Source organism: Xenopus laevis, chromosome 9_10L (genome assembly GCF_017654675.1).
Source record: "Xenopus laevis strain J_2021 chromosome 9_10L, Xenopus_laevis_v10.1, whole genome shotgun sequence".
Taxonomy (NCBI): Eukaryota; Metazoa; Chordata; class Amphibia; order Anura; family Pipidae; genus Xenopus; species Xenopus laevis.
In genome coordinates, this window is record NC_054387.1 from 128130432 (window position 1) to 128146817 (window position 16386).

Here is a 16386-nt window from a genome sequence, read left to right on the forward strand (position 1 = left end):
AGGGGCCCCAAGCGGAGTCTAAAGACCATGTTGCTGGTCTCAACCCCAATATGCAGCCAACTGACCCTGGATTCCATGAGAACATGGCTAAAGGAATACAAAGGTACAGGGAGAAAAAGGCAGAGATTGCTACCCTAAAGACTCTGATAAAGAACAAGAGGCATGATTGTGCAAAGGCATACAGTCTGGCCCGGCCTAAAAAGCGGGTGGAAATTACAGACCTATGTGACAAACTGCACAGTCTGGAGCAGGAGGTGGAATCTGTTGGTAATGGAATTGGTGATGTAAAAGAGTAATTTGATAATGCCGAGAGGTTCCGTCAGATGGAGCAGAGGCGCCAGGAGGCGCAGAGCAATCAAGAAAGTATCTAGTGATGAGGAGCCTGACAGCTCTGTGGCCCTCCAGCCAGCCCCAAGGAGCCTTGACACCCCCTCTGCTATACCTACAGGTACCCCCACTGGCACCCCCTCTGCTGCACCTACAGGTACCCCCACTGGTACCCCCTCTGGAACACCGGGTCTTCTCAGAGAGATCAGAGCGGCAGAATCTCCTTGCACTCTGAGACCACAAAAAATTGACCCAAGGGAGTAGGTGAAGCAAAGGAGACAGAAACACCAGCCTGAAGTGGGTTTATACATGTGGCAAGTGATTTCCCTACTCTGCTCCCAGCCCCTGTCTCTAAGAGTCTCCCAGGCAGCCCCACAATCTGGGGGTACATCAACAGAAGCTGAGAATGTTGGGGTGCATTTGGCACCTGCTGTGTTGGCTGCATGGGCACAGAAACCCAATGCTAATGTGGCTGCAGCAGTGAACACTGGGAATGTACCATCTGTAAGGAATACAGAGCAGTCAGTCGAGGAAAAGCCTGAAACGGAAGCACTTTGTCTCACTGCTGCAAATAACAGCGCAGAGGAACAAGAAGTCCCAGGTGTTGCCGGGGAACTCTCACAGCAACTTCAGGCATTCATACTACATCTCATCTGGAGCAGGACAGAGCTGGCAGTGATATTAACATTAAAGAGAACTCTCAGTGCAAAGGTGCAGTTGCTGGCCAAAGGAGGATCAGATGGATCAGAGAAGTAAGAGGATGACCAAGAAGATGACAAAGAAGGCTACTAAAGCAGCTATCCAGATAAAAAAAAAAAAGACACTAATTATAGTCTAGCAATTCCGGATGTTGCTGTTTCTGGAGGTGCAAGTGTGCGTGGGAGTGACTGCAGTGAGGAGGAGATTGGTGAGCGGATGCCTGAGGTTTTGGCTGGTGAGTGCAAAACAAAATCTGTTGGTGCATCTGTGAATGTGAGTGGGGGTAAAGTGTCGATGGGTCAGGCTGTGCAAGTGTCACATGTGTCTGTGCAAGAGGTGAGTGTGGGTGTCAGTACAAGTGCTTTGGGTGCAGGTGAAGCAAATGTTGCAGTGGTGGGTGTGAGTACAGCGAATTAAGTGGCGAGTGGGAGTGGCCAAAGTTTTGCGACTGTTGTGCATGGCAGGGTGTCTGGGGGAGTGAATGGGGTGAGACAAACATGACTGGGGTGTGTGTGGGGCATGGGGATCAACCCGCAGAGGCTCAGTTTCCCCGGCGTGGGAAGGAATATACCCCAGATTCTGGGCGCAGTAAGAGTGTGGTGCGATTGCAGTGGGAGGGGGAGGGACCCTTGCCTGAAACATTATCATTGATAAAATCTGTGATATGGGCTTCTCTGCTAATGACATCTATTGCTTTGTCCATAATAAGGTTTTTTAAGGATTATTCTGTCAGCTTTATGAGAGTCCAGGAAGTAGAAGAGTTTTGGAGCAAGTTCAGGGAGTTTTCTGTGGCATGTGGGAGGGATTCAGAGCTGTTCCTGTATCTAGACCCGGAGTCTGTAGGATCACCATTCTACTAGAGAATGAGTCCACCCCCCCCCCCCCCGCCCACAGATCTCAAGGTTTGGCTCAAGGTTTGGCTCAAAAAGTATGGGGACATGATAGAAGAGCTGGAGAAGAATTTTGGGTATAGGGGGATATGGACGGGGAGCTACCAATCTCCCAAGGGGTAGTTCAGGAGACAAAAATGGGGGGTTGTGGGTGCACACCTGAGGCCAATTTCAAAACGTTTAGAGCCATATCTAAATGATTCAAGTAAATATGCAAGTGCATGTAATTTTGAAACAGGGTTTTTTTGTTACAAAGTTATGATCATAATATTGATAAGCCACCATACCACGTCAAGGTAAAACCCCACATGGTGGTCCCTAACTTATTTACCTCTAATGATAGTAAAAAAGGAATTTTACCTCTCTGTTTAGTAACATTAGACACTTTTCCATGTACACACACGTGGTATGGTGGCTTATCAATATTAACGTTTTGAAATTGGCCTCAGGTGTGCACCCACAACCCCCCATTTTTGCAGTTCAGGAGACCCCCCCCCTTCTGAGCTGCCAAGTGTGGCTCTATCCATTGTTAAAAGCACATTTGGGGATTGGATTAAGGTGAGTAAACCCCATAAAGCTGCTGAGGCCAAAAAAAAGGTTTATAAGACTGTGAGTGGGGAAAATCACAGAAAGAAAAGTAATGGGGAATGTGCAGAGAGTGCCCATCCAAGTGTTCAGGAGGAGGGGGTGGCCCAATTCTCCTATCTGAAAATAGGTTTGCCCCATTATCTTGGGGGAGAGGGTAGAGAGTGAGGAGCAAGAGCTTGCAGAGGATGAGCAACGTGTGAGTAGGGAGCTGGGAAGTTCTTGTAATACTGACTCTTCCTCTGAATTTGAAGATATTGATCCTGCTAAAGCAGAGAAGCTCCCACTTAGTATCTCTGCAAAGAGGGAATGCTCTGATGATGATAGGAAGGCAAAAATCATAATCACCCTGTAAATAGCTGTACCCCCTCCATTACGTGTTGTGACGAGCGAGCGTTAAGTCTGTAGGTGCAAGAGAAGTGGCCTTCTTTTTGCTCTCCCAAATTGAGGCATGGATTTTATTTTTGCAAGAGACCAGATTATATAATCTACAGGTGCTCCATAGAACCAAAAAAGAATGGACACATGGTCCTTCCTACTGGTCTCTTGCAGCTGCGACCTACAGTGGAGGTACAATAAGGTAACAGTTAAACGGTCAAACGGGTGATTGGGGTAGAGATGGGCAGATGTATGGTCTTGGACGTCCTGCTGAATGGGCAGAATATTCGCCTTATTAATGTGTACGGCCCTCAGGCACTGAAGGCGAGGAGGGAGCTGTTTAGCATGATCAAGCCCATTCTTTTTACAGCCAAGCCGATAGTGTTTGGCGGTGTGCCGTGACTAGGCCTATGGATATCGGAGGTTACGCAGGTCGGCTGGGCTACGATTGCATCTTCCTTAACAGCATGGTTAGTCGGGTTTTTTGTTAAGCAGTACTTCATAGTGTCTCCTCCTGAGGTGACAGCTGTGGAGTTCTCTGATCACTGTATGGTGGGGGGTGTCTTTGAATGTCTCAGAGTCCTCTCAGAGGGGAAGGGGTATTTGGTGCCTGAATTCGGCCCTCCTGGGGGAGGAGTGTGTAAATCAGTCCTTCAGGGAGTTCTTTCAGGCTCAAGAATCCTTGTTAGATATCTGCGACACTAAGGCGGAGTGGTGGGAGATGGTCAAAAAGAGGGCAGCAGGAGTCTTTCGAGGCCTAGCTAATAAAATGCAAATGGATAAAGACCGTGCCTACCAAGCCGTCAGGAGAAAGTTAGACAGATTGGTCAACTTCACAAATCAATGAAAAGATTTTGGTGGTCCCTCACTCCATACATTTCAGGGTGTTCTCAACAGAGTAGTGGCCCCATCAAGCCACAAAAGCTTCCAAATCAACTTAAAAATAAACTCTGGAGATCAAGGCAATTTCAGTGTAATTTATTTCACTGAAATTGCCATGGGTCTCCAGAGATAATTTTTAAGTTGATGGTGGCCAAGGTGGGGAAGTTGCCAGGGTCCGTGCCCTCATGAAGGAGTATCAGTATGACAGGTACTCTTCCCTGGTTTTAGAGAGGGACTACAGGAAGCACCACTCGCCTGACCCTTTCCAAAACTGTAGGGAAGTGTTTTCCCACAAGTCCATATATGGCTTGCAAAATGAGGCTGGGGTGCTAGAGACTTAGGAGCCTGGTATTCTCAGGGTTGTTAAGAACTACCATACTGAACTTTTGAAGGGGCAGGGGCTCTCCCAGGCCAGTATGTCTTCCTTTCTAGAAGAGACCCCTATTCTGCAGGATGAGAACATTCCTTTTGACGAATTGGAGTGTGAGATTGGAGTTGAGGAAGTCAAGACAGCGATTGAAGGCGTCAGCCTCAAAAAATCTCCAGGGCCTGACGGCTTAACGGCGGAATTTTATAAACAGTTTGTTGATATCCTGGCCTCTCATCTCACAGAGGTATTCAACAGCACCCTGGAAGAAGGCCTACTCCCTCCCTCTATGAGACACTCAGCTCTTATTCTCCTTTCCAAGGGTTTGGACCAGTCTAAGGTTGAGAACTGGTGCCCCATCGCTCTTCTTAATACAGACAGAAAAATTCTGGCAAAAGTCATGTTTAACCGCCTTTTTTCTTTTGCAGAAAGGCTTCTTTCCCCCTCTCAGCACTGCACTGTGAAGGGCCGCAGCACCTTTTCCCGCTGTCCTTGACAAACGGGAGGTCCTAGAGCAGTGCATGATCTGCGAGTGGGGTAAGTATTTGCCGAGTTTGGATCAGTCAAAGGCTTTTGATAGGGTAAACCACAAGTAACTCCTTGACAGATACGGTCTTCCGGGCAAATTTATCAATTGGCTAAAAGTATTGTACAGAGGGGCTGAGAGTTTCCCGTTTGTGAATGGTTGGTCCGGGGAGAGCTTTGGGGTTTCTTCTGGGGTCAGACAGGGCTGTCCATTGAGCCCTCTGCTTTATGTATCTGCCATTGATCCCCTCATTAGGCGGATAGAGGGCAATGCATTAGCGGGGTTCCTCTGTATCCAGGGAGGGCCCTGAAGGTCTCCGCTTATGCAGACAATGTCACAGTAGTCATGTCTAGTGGGGAGGAGGCAGAGACTGTGGCAAGTATGCTAAGGGGCTACGAGAGGGCCTCTGGGTCCTTGATTAACCAGAATAAGTGGATGGGGAAGGGAGATCCTGCCTTCAGTCTCCCGGATGTCTTCCCAGTGGTCCAGGCCAAAATTACAATTCTTGGCATTGAATTTGATCATGGTGATTACGCCAAGCAAAACTGGGTGGGCAAATTGGAAACCGCAACTGTTCTGGTGAACCGGTGGAAAGGGTTGAAATATACCCTCAGAGAAAGGGTGGATCTTATCAAAACCTACCTGATTCCAATCTTTCTTTATCTCAGCCACGTCTGCCTTTTTCCAGAGGCTTTCTATGTTAAGATCAAGGGTCTCTTCTTCCAACTGTTATGGGGGAATAAGACAAACCTCATCAAAAGGTATGTTATTACCTACAAAGGAAGGAGGGGGGTCTCGGTATGGTGAACCTCATTGTGTTCTTTGTGAACACCTTTATAAAGTACAACTATAACAACCTCCTTTTGGAGAAGCCTCCTTTGTGGGTGGAGCTGGCACTCCTTCCATGGGAAGCTCTATGTTAATGACAATCTGAAGTACAGACACAGCGATGACCGTGATTGCCCACGGGAGGAATGTTCTGGGGAATTGGAAACAATGCATCACTTCTTACTTCGGTGCCCCTTTAACATAGATGTCTACAAACAAGTCTCTGCTGCCTTTGCCATTCCTTGCCTCTCTGGTTGTAGTTACCAAGAGTCGGCCTATGGGGCTTTCAAGCGACACAGGGGTTATGATTTGGGCACTCTTTTCTTAGTCAACTCTGTTGTCCGCTTTTACACCTGGAGTGCACGGTGCAAGGTTTCTCTGAGGTGTGAAGTCCTCCCCTATCCAGTGGTGGTGGACACGATACTGGGGAAGATACGTTTTTTTTGATGGATGAAGGGTCTATGGAGGGGCATTCAGTTTGACCCACCATGAGTCATTTGCTAATCCTGATGTCTCTTTGGTGTTGGGCTAATTCTTTTCACCCCCGTAGATATTTGCCATTTTCTATTTTTCTGAAAGGGCTCATACAGTCTTAGGTGAGTAGCCCAATCTTTTTCTTTCCCGGAGTCAGAGCTTTGATTTGTGATTTGATTTGTTATCATTAGAGTGGCAGTCAGTCAGACTGTGCCACTTGTTTTGAAGATGAAATGAACAGCAATTTAGAGTATTTAAATACAGAATACAGCTGTATAATGTAAATAACATTATTCTGTAAATACGTTTTAGGCATATATTGCAAATGTATATACAGTATATATATATATATATATATATATATATATATATATATATATATATATATATATATATATATATATATATATATATATATATATATATATATGAATGTTTATTTGGTATGCTATTTCTTTAGCTTTGTTGTATCAGGATGCAAGAACTTAATAAAGAAAAATTTCCCCTGTGATAAGCACAATTCTGCAGGAACAGTCCCTAAGTTTGCTCATAGCCTGTACAGAGAGATCCCATAAAACTATGGCAGCATAGGTATCCCCTGTACTAAGCACAATTCAGCAGGAACAGTCCCCTAAGTTTGCTCATAGTCTGTACAGAGAGATCCCATAAAACTATGGCAGCATAGGTATTCCTCTGTACTAAGCACAATTCAGCAGGAACAGTCCCCTAAGTTTGCTCATCGTCTGTACAGAGAGATCCCATAAAACTATGGCAGCATAGGTATTCCCTGTACTAAGCACAATTCAGCAGGAACAGTCCCCTAAGTTTGCTCATAGTCTGTACAGAGGGATCCCATAAAACTATGGCAGCATAGGTATTCCCCTGTACTAAGCACAATTCAGCAGGAACAGTCCCCTAAGTTTGCTCATAGTCTGTACAGAGAGATCCCATAAAACTATGGCAGCATAGGTATTCCCTGTACTTAGCACAATTCTGCAGGAACAGCCCCAAAGTTTGCTCATAGTCTGTACAGAGAGATCCCATAAAACTATGGCAGCATAGGTATTCCCTGTACTTAGCACAATTCAGCAGGAACAGTCCCCTAAGTTTGCTCATAGTCTGTACAGAGGGATCCCATAAAACTATGACAGCATAGGTATTCCCTGCACTAAGCACAATTCAGCAGGAACAGTCCCTAAGTTTGCTCATAGTCTGTACAGAGAGATCCCATAAAACTATGGCAGCATAGGTATTCCCCTGTACTAAGCACAATTCAGCAGGAACAGTCCCTAAGTTTGCTCATAGTCTGTACAGAGAGATCCCATAAAACTATGACAGCATAGGTATTCCCCTGTACTAAGCACAATTCAGCAGGAACAGTCCCTAAGTTTGCTCATAGTCTGTACAGAGAGATCCCATAAAACTATGACAGCATAGGTATTCCCCTGTACTAAGCACAATTCAGCAGGAACAGTCCCTAAGTTTGCTCATAGTCTGTACAGAGAGATCCATAAAACTATGGCAGCATAGATATTCCCCTTACGCTGTATTCTATTGTTTCATCTGCAAAGAATATTTAATTCAATGGTATTAGAAACTATGACTCTCTATAGCACAAAAATAAAACACATATATAATGATAATGTTAGGATTTTTTCTGTTTTGCCTTAAATTTATATTAATATTTAAAAAGTGACTTTGCGGGGGTTATTTACTAAATGTCAAATTTTTTTCTAGCCTAGGTTTTTTGGGGAAAAACAAATGTTTTTGTGGAAAAAAAAGATTTAATATACCCCGAAGCTGCTAAGAATCTGAAAATCCACCATCTCAAACCTGCCGAGGTCATGTTAGTTAATGGTAGATGTCCCTTTTACAATTTGAAAACATTGTGAGCTACACTGGGTTTCGTCCAATAATCTGAAAAATTTGTGTTTTTCTGGTGATAACTTGAATATTTTGAGCAATTCATGCATCAAATCTGATTTTTGCTTGATTTTTTTTTTGGTGGCTTTTCCGTCCCAACTTTTTTGAGCTGATAATTTGATAAATAAGCTAAAATCATGCATGGGAGTTTAGTCGAGCTTGGTTTAAGAAAAAGATAAATTAGAGTTTTAGTAAATAACCCTCTTAATGTATCTTAATGCTATGAACATGTAGTTTATGGAATAAATTCCATAAACACATAAAAGTTGGACAGCAATATTATAGTATATACAGTTAAAATGCTTCATGCACATATTATGATCTATTTTGTTCAGCCAATTCAAGCACAGTACATATTTATTGCATATGTACAGGTATAGGACCTGTTATCCAGAATGCTCGGGACCTGGGGTTTTCCAGGTAATTGATCTTTTGCTAATTTAGATCTCCATACCTTAAGTCTGCTAGAAAATCATTTAAACAGCAATTAAACCCAATAGGCTGGTTTTGCCTTCAGTAAAGATGAGTCATATCTAAGGTTTGCTCAAGTATAAGGTACACTTTCATTATTATAAAGAAAAAGGAAATCGTTTTTAAAAGGTGGATTATTTACTGCAATTAGAGTGGAGTTTATGGGAGACGACCTTCCCATAATTCAGAGCTTTCCGGACAACGGGTTTCCAGATAATGGATCCCATACCTGTACAACCCAGGAGGATTAAGTCCTCTTTACATTCCCAACATTAAATCCCTGTTAACAAGGAAATGCTTTTTTTTTTAAATATTTTTAATGTGTAATCCAGTTTTTACAACAAGAAGAGTGGAGATAAACACATATATATCTATGAACTGGGGCTCCACATTCATACATATGTTTAAAAATAAAAAATTCATGATATAGATTTGCCTCACATAATCTAATTTAGGCTTTTCTCTCCCCTACAGATGGTTATACTCATTGGTGCATCCTTCTGTCCTATGTATTGTGCTATATACTACAAGAGCTGAGTCAAGCATCTACACAATTCTATTGCCCCATGGCTCCAGAATGCTCTACTGTCTTGCACCAGACACGATCCTCCTCCAACCTTCACACTCGCTTAGATGTCACTAGAGATAATTTCATTATCTCCATTTGCACTTATTCCACCCCCCCTATTTAGTTTCTATCTATCTTCTTTCTCTCACAGATCAGGGCCGCCATAAGGGGGGTACAGGGGGGACAAGTGTCCCGGGCCCGGGCATAAAGCCGGGCCCGGCAGTGCTGCAGTTTTGAAAAGAGCCGGGCCCCCCTTGAGAGCGGCGAAGCTGTACGTGATACGTATACGAACAGCTGAAATGCGGAAGTGCCGAAGGACCCGAAGCCACGAAAACAGCTGTAGCCGAACTCCCGAAGCAGTGAAAAGACTTGACGTCACGAAAATACCCGAAGTCCCGAAGCAGCGAAAAGACCCGAAGTCACGAAAAAAGCGAAATTGAAGTCCTGAAGCTGCGAAAAGACCTGAAGTCCCGAAAACAGACAAAATTGAAGTCCTGAAGCTGCGAAAAGACCCAACGTCACAAAAGGAGGCGAAGTTGAAGTCCTGAAGCCACAAGTTCAATTCTACTGAATACCAATGAGGGTTTTTTTGTTTTTTTTTTAATCCCCTGGCCACCAATGTATTATTTTAATATCCTATAGGCCCCTGCCACCAATGTTTTTTTTTTTAACTTGTAAGGGGGGCCCTGCCACTAATGGGTTTTTTTTAAAAAAATTTTTGGGGGGGCCCTGGCATCAATGTTTTTTTTTTTTTTAATTTTTGGGGCAGCAATTATTTTTTAACTTGTAAAAGGGGCCCTGGCGCCAATGTTTTTTTAAAAAATATTTTATGGGGCCCCATTTTTTTTTAACTTATAAGTTGGCCCTGACCATCAATAGCTTTTTATAGCTTGGGTGGAATGGGTGGGATCTGGGGTGGGGCTTGGGCAGTAGAGTGGGCGGGGCCCGTGATTTCTAATGGCGGCCCTGTCACATATTGTAAGCTTTTTGAGGCAGGGACCTCCATGTATGTATTTATTCTATTTTATAGTACATGTGCTTCTGTTTGTCTTTACTTGGGTAAATCGTTACATACTGTACCCTTGCGGTGCTATATTAATAAATACATTACATTAGATAAATACATATAAATAAATACATTAAAGCATGTATATATTTTAACAAAAAAAAAAAAGACATAGAGCAATGGTTTCGTAACTGTGGGTTCAGCCCCCCAATGGTTCCCAAACTAAGGTCAGTTAGAGTGAAATATGTGATGAAAATGTATTGCCTATCCTAGATGTTCTTTAAACTATAGTTAAATGATTGCTGATGTACTGTATATGTAACCTTGTCATAGGCATGGGGTGTTTTGTTTGGGTAGGCTAGAGATGGCCATACATTTAAAGCAAATGTCAGATGTTGCAAATGATCCCCTGTTGTAAAAATGATCACCACCCCCACTGACTTCTGTGTCTCCCTTTGACTGGTCCCAGTGCTTTTCCACCTTAAATTGTTCTGGATTTAAAGTTCTTATACCTGCACTTTTGTGTGTTTCCCACTGTATTCTCATGACTAAGGGGAGATTGAAATCTCCGTCCCTACTTACAGTACTTAGCCTTCTACAACCCACACAGACTCGTACAAACTAAAAGTGGGTGTAAAGGCTGCAGCTTATTTATTAACATTAATACCATATAAACATATTTTATACAACAGTTATCCACATTTATATGTAGCAATTAGCCGCTAAAGACTGCATAACCATCAAAAACATACAACAATTACAACAATATTAATATGCACAATTCCCCTTGAACAACGCAATAGCAAGTCTGCCACTAAGCGTCAACCTCTAAACATCTACGCCTCCTTTGCCTACTGTGCCTGTTTTCCCCGCAAGCCTAGTCCCAGGCCTGTCCCTTCCAAAGAACATCAGGGGAGCCCGACCTTGCCCCCCCCAGAGCTGCAACTAATGCAATCGACCAACATCTCTTAATTGTGAACCCGCTGTCTACACTCTTGCTTTCCTCAAGGTAATGACCCCACCTCTTCCTGTTTCCTGCCCATATTTCCCCTCCTTTACTTCCTGTTCCTTTACAAACTACAACTCCCATCACCCCCCACTTAGTTAACCTCCCTGGTCCTTACTAAATTCATCAGTCATGGCCCCTTTCCCTCTGTCTGTTCCAGTCTCACTCCTTGGGGTCACTTTATTGGGGAAAGTTTTTGTTTCTTTTGTCAGTGCTTTTCACCCCTAATTAAAGAGTAATATTTTAAAGTCTTTTATTTACAATTCATAAATCCCCACCCCACAGCCTTTGCCACTGGTCCTCTGTCACATTAGTCATTAGGATGAGGAATGTACCAGGCAGCTGATCTCAGCATCAGCAAATATACAGAAGGCAACAGTGAGACAGAAGCCTGAATATGTAAAATGCCATCAACCCCAAGGTTAATGCTATTACTTCAACAAACAAGGCACTGGTGTTGCGACATTTGTGGTGTCACCACAGTTAATATCTATGCCAAGTGCTCAAAGTGCCTAATGGCAGCACAGCAGTACAAAGCAACAATTAATTACTTATGACGGAGTTATGTAACAAGTGGCAAAAAGTGGCACCTCAGGTCAATGGACAACTTGGGACCCTAAAAAAATGTTTTGCAAGGAGGTTGGTCATAAATTCATTATCAAGTCACTTTTACCATAACAACTTCTACATTAATCCCAGACATTCCAGAAATGGACAACAAGAACTGTCATTGCATTTTAACCAGAGCAGCATGGGGATTACTGGGTACCAGAACAGAAAATAATCAGTTGGTGGGAAGTGGAACTGTCAACAGGCATTGATAATCTACATATAACTGGGTCTTTTTGTTGAAAATGTATTGCACTAACTTGTGTTATTCCCAGAAAGATTGTAGGCCTCGCTGTGGTAGTGAGAGAAGCCAGTTCAAGAAATCATCGCCATCTTTGTTTTCTGTTACTGGCTCTGACTTCTTCTGTACCAGCCCCACTGTCATTAGGGAAAGGTGAGGACCTTTGACCCTCCTGCCTTGAGGAATCACAGTGCTGCTGACATGTTCAGGGAAAGAAGTTCTCCTCAAAACAAGCAACGGCTGGGAATGTGAAATGGTTAAGCCACCTACTACCTTAAAAGAAACAATTTCTTGCTCTTTCAGAATCCTGTTACTGTCTATGCCTGAACTTTACCAATCACTTCTTATATAATGTTCTGGCGAAGATCGAGTGAGGTTTAAAGCTTAATCTGTCACGAATCAGAGTATTGTAAACAGCGGATGCTTTTCAGACGTGCTTGGTAAAGTGGTCACTATAATAGGGTTCCAGACCAAAGAGAATTTTTTTTTTTAGATCTTGGACAAGTTTGGGGAGGCTTAGCCTCCCCAAGCCTTATTAAAAATCTGCCTATGAACCTTGTTATAAGCAAAGTGGAGACCTAACCAAACGTTGGACCACCAAGAAGGGCACTTATCAGTAGGGATGTAGCGAACTGTTCTGCTGCGAACTAGTTCGCGCAAACTTCGACCGTTCGCGTCCGCCGAATGTTCGCGAACGTTTGGGAACGTTCGCATTTTGAGTTCGCGTTCGATTCGAATACAAGTCGTTCGACCATTCGACCATTCGAATTCCTTCGACCGCTAAAATCGACCGATTTCCATTCGTTCGAACGATTGTAAGCATTCGATTCAATGAAAAGCATTCGATCGAATGGCTTCGATCGTTCGATTCGAATGAAAATCCTTCGATCGAATGATTAAAATCCTTCGATCGTTCGAATCGAACGATTTTAGCGGGTGTTCGAAGTTCGCGAACTGTCCGCGAACGTTCGCATTTTTTGCCGGTGTTCGCGAACGGCGTTCGCGAACACCAAATCGGCAGTTCGCTACATCCCTACTTATCAGCAATAGATTGATATTCTTTTTTAGTAACAAAAGCAAATGAGTTAAGATTTAAATTATTTGAATCTTGAATACAAATTGATTTCTTACCCAAGAGTCTAAAGGTTAAAGTGACCCTCCATTAAGGCCAAGTTATGTAATAAGTCAAACCACATTTAGATTTCCTAAACTTACAATTAAATATATAAATAAAACATTATATAATATGATATAATATAAAATGATTGGAGAGAGGGGATTACTATATTTTTCTTTTATTAAAGTGAATCTCTGAGAAATTTACACCTCCTCCTCTCTAGGAAGTGAACTTCTGGAAAGTAGCAAGGAACCAACATTCCCTTCTTTTTAATCATTCATAAAATTATTGTTGTTAATGGTTGTTGTTGTTAGTAAGTAAATACAGTATTCTGTAATCTATAGATTAGACAGTTCCCAATCAGTACATTAAATACATGCTTGTTGCTCACTTTCTGAACAGTTTCTTTAGTGCCTTCTTTACATTATTATTACGAAAACTGTATATTATGGGATTTAGCGCTGGGGTGACTGAGGTGTAGATAACAGCAGCTGCTCTGTCTCTGGACTCTGAGTAACTACTCACTGGGCTAAAATAAGTTGCCATGACTGTCCCATAGAAAACAGAGACCACCATGAGGTGTGAAGAACATGTTGAAAATGCTTTCATCCTTCCTTCTTTAGACTTTATTCTTGCTATTGCAGTAACAATACTACTGTAGGAACTTAGAATAATAGAAAAATTGCACATCCCGTTAAAAAATGCTGATAGGTACAGTAAAGCTAAGTTTAGAGTAATGTCTGAGCATGCCAGCTGGAAAAGGGGGAGAACATCACAGAAAACATGATTGATCAGGAAAGGACCACAGAAATGTATGTTTTTGGTCAGCAATGTGTGCAAGAGAGAATAGAAACTCCCCAAAATCCATATTCCTCCTGTGAGCCAGGAGCACATCTTGTTGCTCATTATGATTCTGTAATGGAGAGGGTTACAAATGGCAACATAACGATCAAAAGCCATAACAGAGAGAAGAGGGCATTCAGACCCTGCAAATGTTATTAAGAAAAAGATTTGAATGAAGCAGCCATGGAAAGATATATTTCCTCTCCCACAAACAAGATCCTTGATCATTTTAGGCACAGTGACTGATGGAGACAACAGGTCTAATACGGAGAGGTTTGCCAAGAAGAAATACATTGGGGTGTGAAGCCGATGGTCTTTTATGATGAGCAGGATTATGAGGCTGTTCCCCAGTAATGTGCAGGTGTAGAGAAAGATAAACACACAGATTAGACTGAATCGAAGTTGAGGGAGATGGGAGAAGCCAAGTAGAATGAATCTTTCAACACCAGTAATATTGTATCTTACCATTTCCAGTCATTTCCTGTTATTGCATATAATGTGTTCTGTTGCTTATTAGGTTCCTAATCAATTCATACATCAAACATCACTTGTAATGTCTCCCATTTTTGATATATATATATATCCACCCTTCTCACTCCAGAATATTTATTGTGGATGTCTCCTTGTGGGTTATATCAAGGAATAAACCCGGAAATAATGAAAGGTGAAGCCATTATTATTTTACTAGTTTGCAAACCAATTCCACAGAGCCCATGTTCTTTCTGCTCATTATGTTTACTATGCCATTACTGAAGATCCATTGGTGAATACTGTAAATCCTTGATGAAACCAGGTAAATTATGCATGGATGCTAAACAAGGCAGAAAGAGCACATACCCAAGAGATAATCATCTATGATACCATTACACACGTATGCAGCATTTAGCTGTCTTCTTTTTGTGTTGTCATTTGACCTCAAGTATACAACTAGAGGAGCAACCCACAACATCCATCTTTGATTCTCTCCAACTTTCCCCTTCTTCTCAACCCTACTGAGCCAGCTCAGTGTACTATGGGGTAAATTTATTTACCGACGAAAAACCACCAGCGCTGGCTTTGCGCACATCGCAACACTCCGCCAGGTGTAAATTCGCCTGGACAACGCTAATTCATGAAGATCCAAAGTTGTGCACAGGGTACCGAGTGCTTGCAAAGTTGTGCTAGCGATAATACGATCAGCAGTTCGAAGTTGCGCTAGCGTTGGCTAATTTGCATATAGCTTGCAGTTAAAGTACAATGCACGTATATGTTGCAGCAAATACATTACACTAAACAAGGCCAGGGAACCTTAATAAAATAAAATAGAGTTGTTATATTGCCCTACACATGAGGCCACTGTATAGTTTATGTTTCATATGTTAGGAAATGTAGGGGGGAAGGAGGGAACCCATAAAAAAGTACGCTCTTTTGCAGCCTATCACCCTGTAAAAAGTAAAAGACGCCAGCATTTTTTGGGACTAAGAAAAATTTTCAACTTTTTTTTGAGGAATTCCTATCTACTCTATTGCACTTCACCTGGTCTGAGGTGGTGAAGGCAAGTCTAGTCCAAGAGGTAACGTTAAGTAAAATCCGCATCTTAGTAGATTTGTGTAGTTATGTCCATTTTCCAGAGTGAAAATTCCCCTGGCGTAGTAGCGCTAGAGTCTATCTCCTTCACTAGCGAATTTACGCCAGCGTTTAGTAGATTAGTAAATCGGCAAGGTTGCGAAATGACGTCACGCCAGCGTTAGTCAGTTGCTCTTTAGTAAATTTGCCCCATACTGTTTCTTAATGACCTGGAGATCAACAAACAACTGAAATACATAGGTAATTTAGAATAAATCTAGAAATATCTGTATCTTTCAGGCTATATTTCTGTGATGCTGTCAACATGAAAATGGATTGCTGCTCAAACTGGATCAAAGTCTATAGTGTGAAATGTACCTTGAGAAATGACATTTGGTTCAGATGGCCCACGTGTCCTACCGTGACACTGTTCCTATAGATCATATTTCGATTAAAATAAACACTGTGCTGTGTGATGTCAAAAAAGATGGGACTGTCAGTGGATCCTACACGTAATATGGTGTGACTCATTAAATTGAGTATTTAATTATCATATGCTATGTAATACAATGTCTACAGGTGGATTAGGCTATGAATCAAGCCAGACATATTATTTTTTTTCCTTTGAAATGAATTGCGTTGTAGTCCCTGTACATTGTCAACAATAAAATTTTGCAACCACCCTGCTCCATCTTTATATACGACTCCTTCCTTTGCTGCCACCTTATACCCAGCCATTTACTAAGACACCACAAAAACACAATATGTAATGGATATGTAAGAAATTTCCATCTTGATTTTGTTATTTAATATGAAAGCGGTTGTTCAGGGAACTTACATGAAGCCCTGATTATCATAACAAAGGTTTTCCTGTGATTACTAAGGCCTATGTCTGCTGTGGGGACCATAAAACTGATTGTGTATGTGAGAAAACTTGCTCAACAGGATGCAGGCAAGTTGGGGGTTTATCACAACATCTTGGCAGTTGGGAGGGTTTCTGTGGGGGCAGGTGAGAACCCAGGAGAAAAGAACGCTGGACAAATGTGAAAGGAGCTGGGCAGCTGAGAGGAGGCAGCTAGAGAGCGGGAGAAGCCAGAGGAG

General features: G+C 42.4%; 1 protein-coding gene across 1 annotated transcript; it reads right to left on the reverse strand.

Moving 5' to 3' along the window:
* Positions 1-12756: 12756 nt before the first annotated feature.
* LOC108701972 (olfactory receptor 5V1) lies at positions 12757-14816 on the reverse strand. Its single transcript, XM_018236984.2, has one exon. The coding sequence runs from the start codon at positions 14206-14208 to the stop codon at positions 13285-13287; it is 924 nt and encodes a 307-aa protein (XP_018092473.1). The 5' UTR covers positions 14209-14816; the 3' UTR covers positions 12757-13284.
* Positions 14817-16386: the final 1570 nt, after the last annotated feature.

Bases quoted from the DNA above. Each gene is read 5' to 3' on its own strand.
- LOC108701972 (XM_018236984.2), bottom strand. From the start codon at position 14,208: ATGGTAAGATACAATATTACTGGTGTTGAAAGATTCATTCTACTTGGC.